Here is a 21,512-nt window from a genome sequence, read left to right on the forward strand (position 1 = left end):
GGAGGTAGTTTATGGGAAGACAAAAAAAAAAAAAAAAAAAAAAAAGAGAGAGAGAGAAATCTTATATGTGTTTTGCTTTACAGTGGAAAGGCCTGCTTGTCTGTGTAATTGTGGCTGTGCAACTGGACTGTTCAGAGAAGAAATCTGTGTTTTCTAGACAGACAAGTGACCACCAAGACATCAAGGTGTCTTTCTCCACCCTAGTGGAGACAAGCCCTTGGGCTTGTCTGTGCACCAAGGCAGCAGCAATGGAGCTGCAGAGCTGGTACTTGGGTGTTTGAACTCTCAGACAACCTGGTGGTTGGGTTGTCTAAAGCCAAGGAGCTTAGAGAAGTGATTTCCCTTTCTTTTTGCCAATTAAACTTACATTTTTGGTCATCAGATTCCTAGAATTTTTGTTGAAGGAGAGCACTCCTGGAGTAAATCCCTATTGTTTGCATAGTTGTGTTTAAAAGATTAGATCTGAAATGACATTCTCATAATAGACCAGGGATCAATGAAAGCACTTCTTTTTTCAACAAGCTTTAAGGCTTAGCAGTAGGTGGATTTTGTTGTTGTTGTATTTTTATTTGTTTTAAATACAGAGGCAGTTACATCTCTGCCTGGGATTTTATTATATATGTGGTCTTTCATATAATTCCTGAGCAAGATCTACCCCCTAAGGTCCACTGGTCTCAAGTTCAGCCTGAGATGACAGAAGGGACTTCTCTCCTTTTTTCTTCTGTGTTTTCTCTACCAACACCCCATGGGGTTTCACTGGGGCTTCAGAAAAATGATGGGTTATTACTCTTGATAAGCAGAATCAAACTCAAGACAATGTACTGAGAGGGATGTATATTAGGGCAGGTAGGAAAAGCCAAGGTGGCACCTTTTTCAGCACCCACAAGATGTGATGGTCAATAAACATTTTAACTTGGTGTGTTGCTTGGCTATCTTGTGTGTAGGCAATTGCAGGAAAGGAAGAGACTGAACCCTGGGTTAGCAGAACAGTTACACTCATGCTTTAAATCCTTTAAGCACATACTTAATGGCATTGATTTCAATGCTTTTAACAGCTTTGCTGAGTTAAGGCATGACTGAGGGCAAAGTAAAGGCCTGGTGATGCTGCTTATCAATCCTCCTCTTAGCTATAGACCCCCAGCTAGAGCACTGAAGAGAAGAGAATCTCAAAGACCAAGCAGGTTCTTCCAGTGCTAGGATGGTGACCTGGCAAAAGGCAAAGGAAAGAGCTGGTATTGGTATTGTGAAAGGCAAGAATGCTGAGGGACCAAAGATGTTTCAGTCAATACTGTGTTGTTCATGGTATTTCTAAAAGTGGCCGTTGCTGCAGGCTTCCCATGTCTTCAGGGGAACATTTACTTGTGTTTTTTTCCTTAAGAATAACTTGTGTAAATATATAAACCTCAGAATATAGCCTTAATCCTGAAGAGAGAAGAAGCTGCAGCCCATCTATGACCTTTGTGTGTTTTGTTTATTTTCTGTGTGCAGGTGCTCTTTGATGGGCTTTGATTTAAACCGGCACTGGGCAAATCCATCTCCTTGGGCTCATCCCACACTGCACGGAGTGAAGCAGCTCATCATTGAGATGTACAACAACCCGGTGAGTTTTGGGGAAAGGGGATGCCAGAACAGCCACTTGACTCTGTCCTGCTTGTAGGGCTGTGCACAGTGCCAGTAGTTCTGATGGGACTTAATCCAGTTGCAATACCAGAGGAGTAAGTGAACACCGAGGCATGAGATGGGGGGAACAGTTTTGTCTTTTGTCACAGGAAGCATCAGAGTGGAGAAAGCAAGTGAAATGAAGTTCAGCTGAGATTAAATCTGAAATAATTCTGAAAGCAGGGCCTAAATTCAATCGAGCTGCTCTCATGATGATCTGAGCTAGATTCAAAACAGCAGGCCCCCAAAATTGAATTACTGAATGGCATTGATGTTTAACCCAGAGCTCCGGCAGGGGTTGCTCTGTAGCGTGCAGAGCAGGAGGGGGATAATATTTGCAAATATTATATAAACACACGAGCATACACTCATGCTCACTCAGAGAAGCAGAGGTGTTCTTGAAGGTGAAATCTTAGCTAATCAGAAGAGATGGATTGCAGAGAATATGGAGAAGAGGAGTGGGAGGGAGGCAGACAGCTATCGAATGTTTGACATCAAAGCACAGAAGGATTATTGAACGTGACACCTAAGAAAAACTGCTGAACAAAGACAGAGATGGGTAGGAAAAAATCACTGCCAAAAAGCATGAGGAGACTTTATACATGATTATTTTTTCTGTATGGAATTATTGGTATTTGTCCTTCTTTTTGTTTCCTCTTATGGAGATTGGATTGGGATCTTTAATTCCATGAAGTTCTGCTAATTTTATTTTATTTCTGTTAGCCTGAAAAGAGACCTGGTTTGCCTTGTGAATAAAGAAACAGGATTCTTACCCCTGGCTACATCATGTATAGGATAAGAACACCTTTAATTTAACTCCTGATTCTACCAGTACATCTTAATTGGACTTTTTATCTTTCAGCTAGTAATAATACCTGTACAGAAGGGGTTTTAGGTACAAGGAAGATAGGTCAATAGATGAGGTCCTTACATATGGAGTGGAATCCAATTGCATGGAAAACATTTTCTAAGACTGCTAATTGTTTGGCAAAGAATTTATCTTCCTATTCTGTTTGTGCAGCATTGTGCCTGTGACCAAGGCTCCTAACTTGCTGTATTAGAATGATGATGGGAAGTACAGAAAGGAGCTTTACAGCTAGGGGGGTCTTTCCTTTTCTTCCTACCCCAAATAAACAACCTACCTTCTGGTTGATGAAGAGAGGATGCAGGCTGATTTGTCTAAGAAGAAAGGTTTATTCCTAAAAGCAAAGATGTCCTTAAACATTACAAGATGGATGTAGGGGAATGCTTCTAGCTAGTAAAGCAACAGATCATGGCATTATTAAAAGTCACTGTCAGTAAAATAAATCTATGCTTGGAGAGGGGAAATTCTTTGCAGCTTTGTCCCCTTCCTGGGGAGCTTTGAAAACTCTCCAGCTTCCCTATGTGTGAAGATTGAATTTTTTCGCTGTGGTGGCTAAAATGAAAAATCAAAAGAAATGTTTGGTCAAAGTTGGTCTGAAATGGAAATTTTAATATTTTTTTCTTCTCCATCTCTCTGTCTCTCAGCCCTCCCCAGTCATCGAGCTGGGATGAACCAGCTCCAGTTCATTTCCTTCTGAGGGAAAGGAAAAGGAGCATTTCAAACACAAATGTAACATTTAATTTTCAAGGTCATTTTTTTTTTAATACTATTTAGCAATCTTTTTTTTTTTTTTTTTTTTTTTTTTTTTTTTTTTTTTTTTTTTCCCCTCCTTTTTTTAATTAAACTACCAGCAAAGTTCAGGTGGCTCTTCAGAGTTTCATTTCTCAGCTACTCTCCAAAAACCCCTTCTTGTCTGGTTTCATCATTCCTTAGTCAATACCAACCTCTCTGACAGTTTTAGAGACCCTCAGCAATACAATGAAGGATAAGGGATTATTGGGTTTTTGAGGCAATACCAGACTCTTAGTCCTTCTGATCCCAATAATATTTGTATGAACAGACCATATCTAAAGTGCTGGAAGAAAAGGGGAAAACGTGCCAGAGAAAGGGCATGGGGCTGTGGGGTTGCTTTAGCAGGGACCAGTTTTAAGTGCTGGCAAAAAAAAAAAACCAAACACACCCCCCTCTTTTTCTGACAGAGTGCCAGAAGAAAATTCAGGCTGCTAAAGATTTTAACTACCCTCCAGGAGCAGAGTGTAACTTTTAGATGAGTAGGATATGATAGGTGGTTGGCTCCATGCATAGGGAAAGAAGTTGTGGGGTGGCTGTCGTCAGATTGCAACACATCAGGGCTGATGGATTTGAGCACTTCTGTCCTGCCACCTGCTCCTCACCTGAAGTTTCCACATTCTGGGTAATATGAAATGAAATAAAATTCAAAGTAAAAGTTCCCTGCAAAATAATGTAATAAAAAATACCCTTCATCCCTCCCGATCTAGATAAGATCTGGTTGCGAGGAGCTGCCCGCAAGAGATTGGATTGTTTAAAGTAGAGGAGGTTCAGCTTTATGTGGCTGTTACAGAATGGCTCAGTGCAGGCTTCTTAGATGTATTCATTCCCTTGAATCATTTAAGGAAAATTAGCTGCCATAAGAGCATAAACCCACATTTTAAATATTGCTGTTTAGGAGGATTTTTCTTGTGCTACTGCACTATGGAGGATAAGCAGTTTCCTTTGAAAGAAAAAAGTTCATTCTGGAGGGGGTGAGGATAACTGGCACAGAAATAAGTGAAGTGGGTAAGAGGTACACACACACTGCCATAGCTGCAGTGATTCTGGTACTGAGTTATCCAAGGCTGTTTACTGCAGTTACTGTATTAAAAAACAAAGCACCTGGGGTTCTCTGCACTTCTGTGTTTTATGAAGTGTAATTTTTTTTTTTTTTTCAACGTGCTTCAAATTCCATAGTGATAATACCATCTTAAGAAGGGAGTGGATGGGTCAAGAAATCAGAGAACGATAGGAAGCTTTTTATCTCCATGTCACTGATACTGAAAGACTCGTGATGGTCCATCACTGTAATTGTGTTGGCCTCTGTGAAGTGAGGGGATATTCTCAGCTGTTTCTAGTTGTGTCAGTCTTGCAGGTGAGACTGAAGTGACAGACATGCTCTCATCGTGTCCTGTTGGCTGAAGATATTTCTGTTCTTAAGTACCTTTCCCTGTCCATATGCCAGACATCACTGCTTTACCACCTGTCCACATGTAGATGGTTCTCCAGCCTATGCTGTAGCAGGCTGGCAGAATTAGCTCAGAACATGAATGTCCTGTTTAAACCAACTCAGCTGACTTTTATCTGAATTACGTCAAAGGATGCTCATATGGAGCCAGCCCAATAGCTGAACTGTTGGACCAGGAAGTTCTGCTTGGCTCTGATAACACATTTCACGTGGAGAACTGTTTGGAGAGTGAGTGTCTAGGTAAGGAATCTAATGTGCACAGCTAGATTGAGACGTGAACTATTGGACTGAATTCAGCAGGGTTCTTCGTGTGCTCACAGTTAAGCAGGTGCTTAAATGTTTTGGACTGGAGATGAAGTGCTCAGCACTGGCAAGCTTAGGATATGGATGGTCTGTGGAGATCAAACAGTCCTTATCTCTGGAATAACATGAAGCCTCAGAGACAGAGAGGGCAGAACTGCTTGATAGCTGGACAGGTTTCATGTAGCCATCCAACACTTATCCCAACAAGCAAATGTACTCCTTTTTTAGAAACAGATTTAAGGGGTGAACTCATGAGTAGGGTGTTTGATGTCAGTTGTGTTGTTTGGAGTATGTGCATTGCAACATGGTCTTTAATCAAAGGGGCTCATGTTATTCCTTCAGCTAGACCCCTGCCTCACTGAGTTCTCCAAATGGAAAACTTTCACATTACAAGCAACTATTTAGCTTTTTTGTTTAACTTCAGTGTTCACTGTGCAGCTTTGCCCTGTATTTACTGTGCCCTGTGTATTTACTATGCAGATCCTGCTTTCAAGATAGAGCTGTTAATCTCCTCGTGGGTATTTTTGTTTTCCTCATTGCTACACCCTGTGAGCATTTCAGAAGTGGTAATTAATTATTTTTTGTGGACCCCTGTGAGAGACAAATACATTATCTTTGTACAGATAGGAAACAGAGGCAGAGACAGTTATGATCAGAATCACCTACTCAGTTGAGATAGATTATTTAAGATGCCTGAGATCGTATTTATTTCAGGTCGTTCACCAAGGCTTGATACATGCAGTCTTGTTTCTACCCCTCCCTTAAGGAATATTAAGATAGACTATTTCGGTAATTTTGGGTTCTTAGGACCTAGAAGGAAAGGAATAGGCAGCAACTGAACACTTGGGAAGAAGCTGTTTCAAGTGATTTCCTCCCCTCAGGTCAAAATGCAGAGATGGAATGTGCAGTGCCCCAGGTACTCTCACTGCAACACTGTACTTTGTCTTCTTGAATCCATCTTTCTCCTGCTCCTCCTGTTTTCTACCTTCTGTTGTTGCAAATCCTACATGCAAATGATTCCTATGTTAGACACTATTCACCTTGTGCCCTGAGTCAGCTGGAGACCTGAACAAAAAGAAAAGAAAACAAACAAAAAAAAATACAGTCACTTGGGTTGTGCTCATTAATTATAATTTCCTTTGTCATGCACACACATAGCAAAGTCTTAAATTATTTCAGCACAGGGAAGTTTTCTATTTCCACTCCTGACATTGGAATGCTTAAGGTTGTAGCCTTTGCCTACTTTTAATGGTATTCTGAGTGAAAGTTTTCATCGATTCAAAGCAAAACCTACAGCTGAAATAAAGCTCCACCATTCTCAAGTCTGAGTCATCTGCTGGGCTGGAACCTTTAGATCCACCACACAAACATCTGACACAGGAGCTGATGAATTTACTGATAGAGGACAGCAATCTGCTTCTGCTATGGACTGATGTGAGGGAGGGAAATAGACACTGCCTGAGGGCTTTGTGACTATCTGCTGACAATAGAATTAATAATAAAAAAGGATGAGTAAACATAATACTGCAGGCATGAAGGGAGGGGGTGTAATATTTAGGGCTGAATGATACCTTTTAAGTTTTTGAGAAGTATTTTTGAGATCTTATGTGCAGGCTTAAACCTGAATAAAAACATGTTTCCAGTCTTCCTCTCTTGATGAGGCCTTGAGTCTAGTCCAGGTAGGCTTGGGTGTGCAAGCAGTAAGACTACAGATAAATTGACATTTATCTAATAAGTCAATGTAACTCTGTATTCTTCAGCAGATTATTATGCTCCTCTCTATAAAGAGAATGTATCTACTTTTTTCCAAACATACTGAACAAACACTTTTTTGGATCTGTGTTACCACTTATCTCCAGACCCTTCATTAGTGGCCTCAGATATAGGACTGGCATTGACTGCCCTCAGTACCCCACGCACCTTCACTGCTGAAGCAAGTTAGTAGAGATGGGTTGGCCTGGGGAAGAGGCCTGAGCTGATCTCTGAGTTCCAGGTTGTTGCTTTCTCTATTTATAAACCCAGATACTAGAAATCAGGAGAGGTTGGGTGGTGTCTGAGGCAGGTTCACGTAGCCAGCTGAAGGGAATCACATTATCTTCCTGACAAGTTGTAACTCATTCAAGTTGACTGTATTACTCAGCTAAGGGGGGTTTCTAGGTTTTTCCATCATCATTGCCAAAGAGTAGAGGCTCAGCCTTTCCCTGTGCTCACACTTTTCATCTTCTGTTTCTCCCATTTTGGTTCAGGGCTCTGTTCATCCCTGTCTGGATACGTTCTTAGGCAAGTTCTTTCCACTCCAGACCATTCCCTATCTCTTTCAGAGATGCAATCCCAATGGTTATGCTTGACATAGGCCCTTAGTAGCTCCCCTTCTGCATGCTGCTCTAAAGATTGTTATCTTCAGATACTGTTCAGCCTGGTGACAGTCAGTGCTATGGTTCAACCTACATCTTCCCTAGGCTCTCAGTAGCAGCATCTAGAGCAGTCTTTCAAGGACAGTACCTTTGACTGTGCAGGAACCATGTTCAAAACTGTGGGAGTGCTCCATGGGCTGCATATCCAACCCTTAACTTTCATCATTATCTAGAACTTCTGTAGGGATGGAGATGAGGATCTTTGTTACTCTAACATCTGTTATAAAGACAGTGCTGTATTTTGAGGGAAGCATTCTTGTTCTATGGGAATCTAGGTCACAAAGTTAAGATTTAGAAACCTGTAAGTGATATTTTACAGTTTGCAACTATCCCTAAAATGGCCAAATGGCTTTAGTGACCTCCCAGCCTTTCTGCCTTTGGCATTGCTACATTCTTCACAACTCAACTCCACAGTAAGAAAATTGTGTCTGGTCTCTAAGATGCATGTACTCTGAGTGTGGCATAAATTTTATCTTGGTCAGTCTTGCAAAATGTGTCAGTCATAGAGGTTCTATTTCCACTCCTCTTGTTATTGGTATTATCACCCATGTGATGCTGGATAGCTGACAACTAAAGTATAACAACAGATTTTGCAAGGATTTCACATCAGAACTGTACACTTAGGCTACTTATACTATAAGTAGCAATATCCAATTTAACATTTGAAAGACTGGAAGCAATTGTCTTCTGTTGAAAGTTACTCTCTTCCCTCATCATCTTTCCTGCTCCTGTTACAAATTGGAGCATCAAAGTGGAATACATTTCACTGGAAAATTATAAGCTGATTCTCATTCCAGCTGAATCAAGTTTGGATGTTAATAAATGTTTGGAAAGGCTACGGGATGGGCTTTGTTATTGGTCAGAAATCACTCTGAGCCAAACAAATCCGCTGTGGTCTGCATCATCTGCTATATGGAGTCATAACAGATTAACAGAGGGTAATAAGATCTGTGGCATAACATGCTACCTGGCTCCATTTTGCTGTTAGCAGAGCTCTTAGACTTCCTCTCCCAGCTAAACAGCACAATAGTAATGAATAATCATTGTTAACACAATATTGAATTTTAACAGCCTACTAGGAAGTGATGTTTGGATAGTCCCTCAGATCTCCTGGGTTGTTGTCTGTACCTGATGGTTTGCACTCAGACATCAAAACAGCTCTCATCAGGCATAACATTTTGCCAATATTTCTCAGCCTAATACAGTCCATGTTATTCTGAGTTCTCAGGCAAAATAGCCAACTTGCTGCCTCTTATTTCTCTCCTCTTGAAATTAGAAGAGAATATTACCTCTTCTTCTGCAGTGTGTGTTCAGCTCTGAGAACCCTGTGGCTGCTTTCTGCTGTAATGTTGGTGTTTGTGCCACTTTGTTGACATAGTAAAAATGTCCTGTATCACATCTATCTTGAAAGTCTTTATTGACTGAAGTGTAACTTTTTAGTGTTGTAAATATGAGTGTCTCAAGTCTCTGCTGAACAAAACAGTAGTAAGGGCAACCTTTCTTTTCCTGGTGCTAGGATGGAGTTTAGCAATGGGATGTATCAATCAGTGCCTGGGATTTTGACTCTATTTCCCACCTCACTATTTGGCAACAGTAAAAGTTGCTAATGCTCTAGCTAACATTATATTTACTATAAACTATTCAAAAGTATTCCAGTTAAACTCTCACCATTGTTCAATATAAATACATTCATTGGGTGTCTACTGACAGAAATAAATGTGAGGTACATGATCAGTTTGTTAGCTGTGTTATTTTCTGATTAGCAATTTCTTGAGAGTAGAAGTAAGAGCTGAGAAGAATTTCTCAGTTTCTTTCACTCTGTCTTAAGAAATCTGCTTCCAGTTTGTTCTGGAGTAAATATTATTTCTTGATCTAGTAACATGTTCTATATTTCTGCTAGGTAAAGCAGCTTCTGGTCTTAACAGCTTCCTTCCTGAGGTCCTTTAAACATGCATAATATTGTGAGAAACTTGCTAGCAGAAGAGCTAGTTTGTCACTAGAATTGATTCTTTACAAGAGATGCTGAACCTTTACCACTGGGGAGCTTTATGACAGGTATTTATTGGGAAAGATTTAGATAGACTTAATTCCCTTTTGAGGCTGTTGAATAGACTCAATAACCTCTAAAGATTACCTTCTCATGTCCAATTAATCTATGAACTTTACTTCTACACTTTGATATCTTTTCAACATGTAAACTGCCTAGATGTATCTCTTCATATACACAAATGCATATATAAAAGAGAATATATAATTTCTCTGGTGACATTTTAGGAACCATTAACATTGTTAGATGAAGTCCCACCTGGAGCTGTGAACTCCTTCTTAAAGTGATAGTCATGGAAGGGATGTGCTATTCAGGCAATACTCTGCTAATGGCCTTATTTTTTTGCAAAGGCAGATGTATAATTTAGGACTTAAAAGCCACATTTCATCTAAACTGGACAGGTGCTTTGGTTGGTTTTGCTTCATTTCCATCACACTGACATGTTCATAATCTAGCTCTGGATGATGCTCCACTATATTTTGTCAAACACTCTCCAGGGACTCTTCAGGGAACAGGTCTACAGCTACCAAATTTCTGTTTGTACTCAGTGTGCTAATCAGATCATTATGGTGATAATCTCTGGTACAGGTTTTGGTTTCTTTATTCAGTTGGTGAGGATTTTGCTATCCTCATTTGGTGATATTTGTATCTAGAGGAGGAACAATTTCAGCTCAAATTCATCTCACAAAGAAGAATGAAACATTTTAATGCCAGAGACTAAAGCCAAAATCTCCTTTGTTTCAATTAAATTATGTTTAGGTTTTATTTGTGCCTGACACTTCTAAGCTGCTCTTCTCTGTTACACTCAAACTCCTGTTCAAAGCACTGTAGAAAAATGAGTGGGTGGTTCATTATCATACCTCTAGATGGGGAATCTTTTAGTTAACCCTTTCAGTTTCTCAAATATTTTATTAATATTTGCATCCTGTGACTTGTGGTTTCTGTTTGCAGCAGCATTTCAAGCTGCTACTCTTAACAGCTAACCAGACACATGGTTGTGTTCTTTTCTTTAGTTTGACATTCTGAAAAACCTTTGTACTGCTGGTTTTTTTTTGGGCAGACATGTTAGTTATGACCTCCACTTTGCAGTGATCTACAGTACACCTTATCTTTTCTTTCAGGTGTTTTATTGCTATTACATGGAACTTGCATTGTTGCTTTCTTAGTTTTACCTCAGCAGCTCTGTCTGTTTCCACATCTCTTTAGGGCCTTTAGTCCAACTCCTCTGTTTTACCTTGGATCAAAATATTATCCATCAAAGCTTTAGTATCCTCTCTACCATCAAAACATGGCTGTATTTTCCTGGGACATGCCAAGGGTGCTGAAGAAACTCTACCCTCTGAGGAAATAGCATCTCCTAAAATAATTTTTTTAAGATGTACAGCCATGTTCTCAGTTTTTCTAGGGGCACCTGCCAGCACCCTGCTGATGAATCAAAACCATCTCTTCAAAGAATTTACCCTTCTTCAATGGAGGAAAATATATAATATTTAATGTAACACACATTCTTTTCCTTGGTTGGAATGTACAAGAAGGATTCAGTGCAGATTAATTTCCAGCTCTCTTGCATTTTCTTTCTGCTTCTGCTTTCTGTGTTTCTTTCAGCTGTAATATTGCCCAATTTCTCTTTAGAATCTGCATTGGGAAGAGGGTTTTTTTTTTTAAATTTAAGTAGCATTATTCAGGGAATGGCTAACACATTTAGTGCTGTGTTGAGAGTTTCCCTGAGACTGCAAGGCATGTTTAAGCTCCTCCTCAGTAATTCTGGTTTCATCTTTCTCCTCGCCTTCTGTTTTTCAGCGAGACACAGAGTCGAGGTATTTTCTTTTTTTTTTTTTACCCACTTATGAAAAATTCCCCCTTCACTCTTTTCCTCACCCAAGTGCTTCTATAAACTGCTTCAGAGTCAAGGTCACTGACAAGTCTGCTTCAGTCAATGGTTGCATTTGAACTGATGAGCAGTGAGGAGAATGACCTCCTGTGCAATAGAGCAGTCGATTCCAGCTGGCTCTTGCCAGAGCTTCTTAGAGATGAGGCTTCTCACAGGCTGCAAGTGGAAATGCCTGGAATGAGCTGATCCATTTGTTTTTCCCACTTCAGACAGCACTGGGAACATGCCCTTTGTTCATGTAGCTCAATTTTCCGCCTGGGATTGCATTTGCCTTTTAAGACGTGGGGGCAAAGTCACTGCCAGGGCTTTTTTGTTTAATACAAAAGAGCTCTCAGTATTCAAAAAATGATTTAGACACAGCTGGCCAAGTGTTTGACCTAACTATGTCTGCTCATGCTATTCTACTGGTGCAAGATAGCTGTAATAGAGGCTTACCCAGCCAGTGGACAATTAGCCCAATGTATGCAATGAAGATGGGTAAAGTGAAATGCTGGTTTGAAATGAGGATATTGGCATAATAGCATCTCAATCAGTGAGCACTGGAATAGCAGAGTAAAATTAATCACAAATAGCAGAGGAAACCAGGGCAGTGGAGGCGTGACATTGTAGTTAAAAAACAGCTCAGAAACAAAAAAGGAAGAAGAAAAATAATAAACAAACAAAAAAAATGGAAGGGGGTGATTTTATCAACAAGTACTGAACAGTCTGGCAACCTCTAAGCATCAAAATGTCATGGTGAAACTGGATTGTAAGAGTGAGCATCTTTACAACAGGATTCTTAGACTTACTAAAGAAGAATGAGGACCTCAAGAATGCAATGATGGGGACTGATTAAGTGTCATGATAAAATGTGTTACAGAAACCCCTTTTATACACTTCAATAATTATGTTGTCTTCAACTAAGAAATCAGCCTGAAAAAGAAGACAAGATTTTTTTGTTTATCCCTGAGCAAAGATTAAATTTTGATTAAGGATGTAACTGTCAAATAATCATTCTGTAATAATAAATATTAAAATGGTCAAATTTAGCATTCCTGGCAGAGTACAAAAGCCAAAATGTCCTTAGATTGGCCCACACTACTGAAAGAGAGACTACAGAAAATGGAGTGAAAACTGAAAGTAGCTAGGAGGGCAAAAGAGAATAAAAGAAGACTTCCAGGTGAAATGGCAGCTGTATAAAATTGTAGGAAGGTATTTTTGCAGCTTTACCATTGCAGAGTAAGCCTATTACCCTTGTTTGAAAAACTCCACAACTTTATGAAAGGTCACACGAGAAGTTAGCAAAGGGGATTATTAGACTGAAGAAGGCCATTAGCATTAAAAGGACATGCTTTGAAGTCTTGCCCAAATGAACTGAAGAAAAAAAAAAAACCTAGTACACTCTGGCAAGTTAAATGCAAAACCATAATAACAGAGGACAAAAGCAATTTTGAAGAATAACTTGCTAACGGCATAAAAACTAATAATGAAAACTTTTTCAAACATATCACAGGCAAGGAGCTTGCCTGGAGGTCTATAAGGGTGATAGATGATCAAGATGTAAAAGAAGTGCTCAAGGAAAACAAGGTCTTTGCAGGGAAGCTAAATGAGTTATTTGCTTTGGTGTTCACTGTGAGGAGCCTAAAGGGAATTCCCAAATTAGAGCTGCTCTTTATAAGGGACAAGTCAGATAACATGGAAAACAGTGGTTTTATGGTATGTATCATTTTGGAAAAGGAATTTTTACCTTGTACATCTGCTACTCTTTTATGGATAAGCTGACAGACTTGAAGATAAAAGTGATCCAGCACTTGTTGCATATTTTTTTAACTTCTGTAAAGCTTTGGCAAAGTTGCTAAGCAAATGATTTAAAAAAAAAACAAGAATCCAAACTGTCATTGGATATGTCATCCAATCCTTCCTTAGGATTAAACACAAATGATGTTAAAAGTGAATTTTTACATTGAGTGAAAGTTACATGTGCAGATTCCTTGGGATTAGACATAATACTTATAAATTATTCAGAAAAAAGAACAAATTGATTTTTCTGATGAGATACAATTATTTTATGGGGTCAAAGTTGCACCACAGAAAGATCTTATTACAGAATTACCAAGTTTGGAAGGGACCTCTGGAAATCATCTGGTCCAACTCTCCCACTAAAGCAGGAGTGATAAATGATGTTACTGAGTGATAAAATAGGAGATGAAATCCACTGTCATTAAATAGAAAGATATCTGTGTGTCCTTGTGATTAAGAAGAAGGAAATTCAAGTCAAAGCATCAGACAATAAGTTCAGTGCCACTCAGTAATATAAAACTATGTGTGCAAGGAGCTTGTGAGACATCTTTCAAAATGCCCTCTCAATGATCAGCTGTGCTCAATAAGGCAAATACTGTTTATTTACTTATCATTATTGTACTTCATATGTTTGCCTCTGTCTTGGCAAAATGTATGATTCTGAAAATCTTCACTCTTCACTTTCTTAAAACATGGTAAGAATAAAGACTTTCTAGAGAAGGGTAAAGTAAGAAGACAAAGTTTGAAATTATTGGTTTATGGCAGAACTTTATATAGCATAGACCCTTAAATTTGGAAGAGATATTTGAGAGAAATAAATTGTTTTTTTTTCTTTAAAAAACAAGATTATCAAAAAGTGAGAGTAATCTGTCAAAGTTCATGGAACTGGGAGATCTAGAAGCTGCCCAAAATAAGGATGCTCTAATTTAGAGAAGCATTGTTCATATTTGTGGTTTTGTTTTCTTAAATAACTTGTGATGCCCACACAAGGATCTCTGTATTGCCACCCTCACAGGAGTCCCTGCTTGGCAAGGAACTCAGCTTCTGCTTCTGTTCTCTCAGAGCCTCTTGCACTCTTCTCTGAATAATGTGGAAGGGCTGGATTGGAATGGGAAACTGTGGTTTTATTAGGAAGAGGAAAGACTACAAACTAGATGATTTCCCTAGATGAAATTATTCTCAGTAGAGGCCATAATGTTGCCTTTGTGACAATGCACAGAAGTATAGTATAAGTATATATAGTATAGTGTGTATATATATATATATATATAGTATAAAACAGGTCTCTTGATTCCTTGACATCTCTCATTACAAAATAGTAATCCCAAGTAATTCTGTAGATTGGATTCTCCACTCTTTGTGCTTCTTGTGCCTCCTTCACTGTGGCACTCAGATCCTGGACCTGAGTACAGAAATCCTGCAAGAAAGATGCAGCAGCTTCCTAACAGCTTAAGGAAAGGCAGAGTAACCAATGGATCCAGTGGGGATATTTTAGGCAGAGAGGTTTTAGTTACAGAGTGAATGACTAGAGCTGAACAAATAATATTGGTGCTTTTCTGAAAAGTATAATAGATAGCCTTTATGATTTCAAGTTGCTAGGGTGTTTGCCTTTATGAAGACTCATCCTATGAGAATTATAATGAAGCAGAGTTGCTTCCAGAGTTGTTATTTTTCTTAAACCTGAAAACTGCACTTTCAGACTCCTAGGCATCAGAGCATTACCAGCTGGATTTTGCAAGCAGCTACCCTGCAGTTTTGCATATGTTTTCTTGATCTAGAGCCCAGTTTAAGCTTTTGAATGGGGTCCATGTCTGTAATGTTCCCTAAGTGCTATTATGCAAAGAGATTGCTTATTGGAATCATTAATCAGTCTCTGGATGGCTGCAAATTCTTATATTTCATGGCTGGTTTTCATGATGTATGTGATCTATTCATAGTGTTGCTCAAGCAGCACTGGAACAAGACTTAATTCCTGTTCTTGTTAAAGCTTTTCTGCTGACTACCTTTACTAGTATATGTTAGGATCCCAAACCCAGAGGACCACTATGTAAAAAACTGCTGGAAAGGTTCCCCACACAAGAAAACTCTATTAGTATCTTAACTCTTCCAAGTCAAAGTTCATATAATAGATAATTTTTTCCTATATGGATGAATTCAGTCATCTTTACAAATTCAGATTACTGTATGTCTTTTGAAAAACTCAATTAAAATCAATGTATTAATTAGCAGAACTTAATTTTCTTCTTGTGAGGAGATATAGCACAATGGTGGAATTTTACAGCATCAAAGTTAGCAATAGTCCCCATCTCAGAAGTATTTTGAAAGCTTCTCTTTGCTGTCTTCTGCAGGGCTGACACCAGTGGATCAATAGGTTTTTAAAACCAGACAGGAATCACCGTGATAATCTAGTCTGACTTACAAAGTACTAAATACCATCCATCATGGTTTCCTAAATGGGCATCAAAGTCTGAGCTTCCTCAACTTCTAGTGGCTTAGCTGTTAGAGAAAATGACTGATCTGAAAGATCTTAGGGGGTTTATCTCACAAGACCATCTGGAATACCAAAGCTTTCTCTAGGTATCTTCAAACCCCCATCCCTGTGCTGGTGAGGTTGTTAAGATCTTTTTTTATTATTTTATTTTTAAATTTATTTTTTATTTTTCTTTCAATTAATTATTTGTGTTTCTCTTTAGTATATATACCTTCTGGAAATTGACAAATAGGAAACTTCAGTGTGGAGCAGGATTACTAAATTGGAGTTTTGATGGTCTGAGCTGCAGAATCTGAACATAATTCCTGTGATAAATCCACCTGAGCATGCAGAAAGCCTGGGGTACCCCAACGTGTGAGCTTCCTCCTTCATTTCTCTGGAGGCTGCTCATGTTCCAGGGTGACTCCTTTAGAGACAATGCTGGTAATTATTTCACTGTTTCTTAAAACATAGTAAGAACAAGAAGAAATATCACACTGAGGACTGATAACCCTTGGTTCATCTGAGCATATGGCTAGGAGAAACAAAGGGTTGTCTGAGTGTAAGTAGCAAAAAAAAAAAAAAAAAAAAAAAAAAAAGTTAAGATGACCACAGACAGTGCAGCATTTGCAGCAGGAAGATGTGAACAGTGCACTTAATATTCCTGAAAAGGGAGCTCTGCAAAATAATTTGCATGCAAAGTTTGTAAAGCCAGTGTAGCTTTGCTTCCTCCTTCATCATCGTAGTTTGGTGTAGTTTATCCTTAAGTGTTGATGTATAGAATTTTATAAGGTTTTTTTTTTGTCTTTTTGATGCTTTGCTGCAGAAAACTTAATGCTACTGATGTTATTGTTTTATTGTGTTAAATAAGTTGTTTGAAATGGTTTTTTATTTATAAACAGTCCCCTGAAAGATAATTTTCTAACTGTGAGAATATCTTGCCTCTAGGTTTGGATTTTCAAAAACCCCTTCTGAAATAGGACCCTCTCCTGTCACGTTCTATCCTAAATCCAAAGCTCCAGTGCATTTAAAAATGCAAGTTAGGAACCAGTTTATGCCCTAATGAAATGTGGTCACCCCTGGAAAAGACCCCATCTGCAAAGTGCTCCTTGAAGGCTCTTTACTTAGATGTACATCAAGAAAATTCTTTTTTCTGTTCTGTGTTCAGCTAATCTATTGTTTTGTATTTTCTGAAAATAAACTGCCTTCATCTTAGTACTGGTCTTCTGCTAGGGAATTTGTGGTGGTTTATGACTTCCTCCAAAAAGGGTACTCACTGTAGAATTAAATCTCAGCAGGAGTAGATTTAATCCTCCCTGATGACTTGTAGTCCATGGAAACATTATTGCCTCTGCTTGCTTGGCGAGTCTGCCCTTCAGGACTTGGATGTTCTCCTCTTGCTGCAGTTAACTCATGCAATAGAGACAGCTTTTTATTCTGTTTATGTCCCTTGGTAATGGCTGTATTGATCTGGCCTGATGTAAGCAAAGGTTCACAGTTCACCAAATGTTGCTAAGGGTACCAGACTATTACTGCCACGAGCAGACACATTCCATCATCCCTCAGCCTTGGTGTGTGAAAGCCAGAGCAGCAGGATGCCACATGTTGGGGACTCAGAAAAATAGCCTCTGTTGATATCTGGCATATGTCAAACTTGGATGCTTCTAAAATTAGAAAAGAGTATGATTTTTGTCATGTTTGTTTTGGCTGCCAAGCAGTGCAGGAGCATTTAAAGGTTAGAATAATTTTCAGTTGTTTGGAAGTGAAAGCCACTAGGAGAGTGCTGTGCAAGAGCCCCTATGAATTTAGTGTTCAAATAAGCTGAGCATTCCTTTCCTTGAAAAATATAAAATATGCTGAAACTGACCTGAGCTAGGAGTAAGAATGGTGAGGAAGAGGGGCTGTTGTACAACCTGACAGCTCTAGGCAAATGACTTCATTATCTTTCTCAGTTCAGCAAGGAATTTTCCCTGGAAGGCAAAGCTAAGAGAAAAGGTTTTGAGCCTGAATTCTTACTTGTGGCAACTCAGAGCTGTAGAAGTGAGAACTGTTGAATAGCCTAATGCTGCTTCGGGGATTTGGCTCTTTGTTTAGAAAATAATTTAAATCTGTTTACCTGATTTTCCTAGCACAAAATCCCAGTTGTCCTTCGAAATAAGAATTATTCTAGCTCTGCAATGATGAGTATGTCTCAAAGTGACAGAATAATTTGATGAGTTTTAGACCATTTTAAAAAGTGAGAGGCCTGAGTCTATAGATGGTGATGGTGAGAGAACAGGACTAAGTATTGGACTCTGGGCAACAAAACAATTTAATAATCTAAGATGGAGGAGAGATTAGCTGATGTAAAGGGCAAACTGCTTTCATTTTTTTTCTTCTACTTGAGAGCTGAAAAATGCTGATTGCTTGATCCCATCTCGTCCTGGTTCTAGTCTACTAATTCCAAAGATCATTCTCGCAAGTGGCACGGTTACTTTCTAACAAGATTAGAAGGAGAGAGGCAGTGAACTGCTCAGTTGCACTCTAGAGGCCCTTGGAAAGTATGATTTGGAGTGGTTTGGCTAGAGAATAGCAGAGAGAGGCTTGTCCAACCTAGCATATTATTGCAAGGATTTTACATCTGTCACAATAGTGGATTGTTTTCCACAAAAACAAATATTTAGTGATTATTGGCTGTGTTAGTAAAACTGATACATACCACTGCTGAATGACAAGGTGGTGTTCTGTACACAGATAGCTTGGATTTGCAGATAGCTTGGATTTCTGCAGTATTGTAAAGGGCAATGAAAATTTATATCATAACAGCCAATGCCATTTTCTGGTATTAGTGGAAGGAACTTCCGATGCAGTTTGCTAGATCTGAAACACAGAAATTCATCCAAGTGAAATCATATTTTAGCTTTCAGTGTTGTTCTGAGAGGGCCAGAATCTTCTGCTGAAATCTCTGGGAGCCATAAATGATTACTGTCACTGCTTTTAGCCATTCAGATTGATTTAGCATCTCAACCCATTAATATCCATGAAAAGGAAAAGGGCATGTGTATGTGTCTACACATATATTACAACTACAGTGTGCTTTATGCATCTTTTTCCTGTTGATTATGTATTTTGCAAAGGTATTTATCTGCATCTCTTCCCCGTGGAGTTCAGAAGTATGATTGGATCTAGTTATGCTGCAGGTCAGGGTGATATCAGAGCCCTTGGAGGAAAGCTTGGGAGACATTTACCAGGCCATTACAAGAACTGTGGTCCTCACTGGGTACCCAGGCCCAGCATGCCAAGGAGAAGCTGCCATCTGGCTTTGCTGGCTGGCCAGCATCAGGGGGGTTGGTGCTACTTTAGTTAGCTGTAGGGAACCATCCTGCAAGAACTCACTGACCAGCCAGATGACCTGATAGAAAATTTCCTTCTCTGACTTGTGTGATGGAGACTGCCAGCTGCCACCCTGAAGAGAGAATAAAGCTGAGCATTGGCTAACTGGCTCTGTACCCTGGCTAACTTTGTTCATAACGAAGTCTATATCCCCTCAAACCACACTGGGACTCAATGGGGTATTTTAAATATTTTTTATCCTTTGGATTGGGATTGATAGAACAGACTGCAGACACAACAGAGTAGAATTATCCCTTCCTAAGTATACTTTTCACTTGGCCATTGCTTTTTTCAGCTTTTCAAAACAGGTGTAGGAGTGCTCAGGTAAAGCTCAAAAACTTTCCTTAGAGAATTGTTAGATTTGACTAAGAGTGGGCAGAGTGATCCTGATTTACTATAGGGTATGCAAATGTTTTTAGAGTCATCCTCAAATAAGTACTTGCTCCCCATGTGTTTTGAAAGCCCCTCAGGTTAGTGCTTGGCAGCTGTTTAGACCAAGAATTGTTCTCAACATCATGTCTTCAATTTAACCAAGCCCCATTCAGCCCTGAAGCTTTTGCCCAATTTCCCTCTGTCTTCAAGGTAGGGAGTGTTCTGGAGCATCATTCCCTGGTTTTGATTCAACCCTTTGGTCCCCAGATAGGGAAGGTACACACGTGGGATATTCCAATGCATGCTATAGTATCTTTGTTTCTGGAAATGGAATTCTTGTGCCTTTGGCACCCAGATTCCTGGGCACAGAATAATTGTGTGAGTAGTTAAACTACTCCTAAGAGTAGTTTAAGGGAGTCCTAAGAGCAAGGCTCTTGGGAGAAGTCTGCTTGAAGAACCTGTTGTTCTGTAGGTGGCTTTTGTCAAGATGAGATGCAACTGGGAAGTGAAAAATGGGGGGAAAAATTATTTTCAAAGCCAGCCCTAAGTTCAGACTTGCTTATTTATGCATATGTATGTTTTAGTCAAATTTCTCTGATCTGGCTGTCCAGGAAGCATGTCTTCATCTATCCCGAAGCTTTGAAAGATAAGCAGCACGATTCCAGCAGTTCTGGGAATGGGAAGGTACACTTGATTTCTGAACATCTGAAAATTAGGCTTCTCTGACTATCCATTTCATAGCAAAATAGTTCTGGGATGGAAGGATGGGGATGCTGTTGCAGTTTTCTTTGAGCTTTTTTTATTATTTCAGTAACAGTAAATTCTTTTTTCTTTTTTTTTTTTTTAATTTTTCTCTGCTCATCTGGACTGATTACACTTTATAGTCCATCCTTTTATCATGGTGCATTAAAATTAAAGGAGAGGAGGAAGGGATAAGCCACAAAAATTCAGAGCACTTATGTTTACAAACTAAGAATACGTGGCAATTTTGTTGTAAGAGTTTGACATCAAAAACTGTATTTGCAAAAGGAGGGTATTTTTAAGATCAAGTGCTTATTTTTCTCCTCTCTCACAGTATCTTTAAAAATGCCTCTGGTAATGGCCTTGAGGATTGCAGCTTTCAGAAACAATTCTCAGACAGGATTTATCTGAAAAACCATGCTGAAATTTCGCTGAAGGTGCAAAAGGACAAATAGTCAGCCAGAGAAATGGAGACAGGAGGGCAGAGAGAGGATGTTAGATTTCCCCTGAACTTCTTATACTAGCAGGCATTTTAAAGTAATTTTGAGTAACCTCATGCAATATGAGGGAAACAGCTTTACTGTACATTGGGCAATAACTGAGCAGACTTGACATATTTTGCAAGGTGACACCCTTGAATGTAATAAGGTGGATGGATTGAATTTAGTAGCAAAATAAATAACAGACAGATTATTAAACTCCTGGTGTTATTCATGGGCATATTGCATTCAGCAAAACTTTCCATTCTGAAATCTGCTGCAAGCTGCCATGGAAAATCTAGGCTGTCCCAGGGGAGCCATGGAAGAGTCCAGGGAATGCCACAGCAGGCACATGGCCAGTTTGTTTTAGAGAATATAGAGTCTTGCTGATGCATTATGGTGATGTGCTAACAGAATAAAACCTTCTAGGAAACAGTTCACTAGACTCTCAGGGGAGCTGATGACTATTCTTATGTTTTTATAGAAGGGAGTGGTTAACATGTCTCCTTTGAAGATTTCTCCTCCTATCCAGTGTCCAGCCAAATGTGGAATCTTGAGACAGAAACTCTCCACTTGGATCTAGTGCAAGGTCTGTCAGAAAGGAAAATGAGTTGCAGGTTTTGCTTGAGGAGCTGCCTGGTGCCAAGTGGCCTTCAGGTATTCAGTCTCCTGGCAGCAGCACTTCACTGCTTGAAGGGATCTTAGAGCTCTGTGTGAGGGATAGATAAGAGTGCTTGGGAAGGAATGGCATTTCTTGTGTATAAAGATGCATCTGCAGCCTCCCTATTGGAATATAATCCTTGTTCTGGGCTTATATCACTCAACTTTAGAAGACTACTTCTTAAATCTGGCTGTCTTTAAAATGGGTTGGCCACTGGTAC

The 21,512-nt window shown here is 39.3% G+C and overlaps 1 protein-coding gene across 1 annotated transcript in view; it reads left to right on the forward strand.

Annotated features, from left to right (window-relative positions):
• The window catches only part of AGBL4 (AGBL carboxypeptidase 4), an 891,229-nt gene that overhangs the window by 736,737 nt on the left and 132,980 nt on the right, over positions 1–21,512 (forward strand). The window contains exon 9 of the mRNA XM_071750192.1: positions 1,489–1,600. Within this exon, the coding sequence (XP_071606293.1) occupies positions 1,489–1,600 (112 nt within the window). The remainder of the gene's footprint in view (positions 1–1,488; positions 1,601–21,512) is intronic.

This window comes from Heliangelus exortis, chromosome 8 (genome assembly GCF_036169615.1).
Source record: "Heliangelus exortis chromosome 8, bHelExo1.hap1, whole genome shotgun sequence".
Taxonomy (NCBI): Eukaryota; Metazoa; Chordata; class Aves; order Apodiformes; family Trochilidae; genus Heliangelus; species Heliangelus exortis.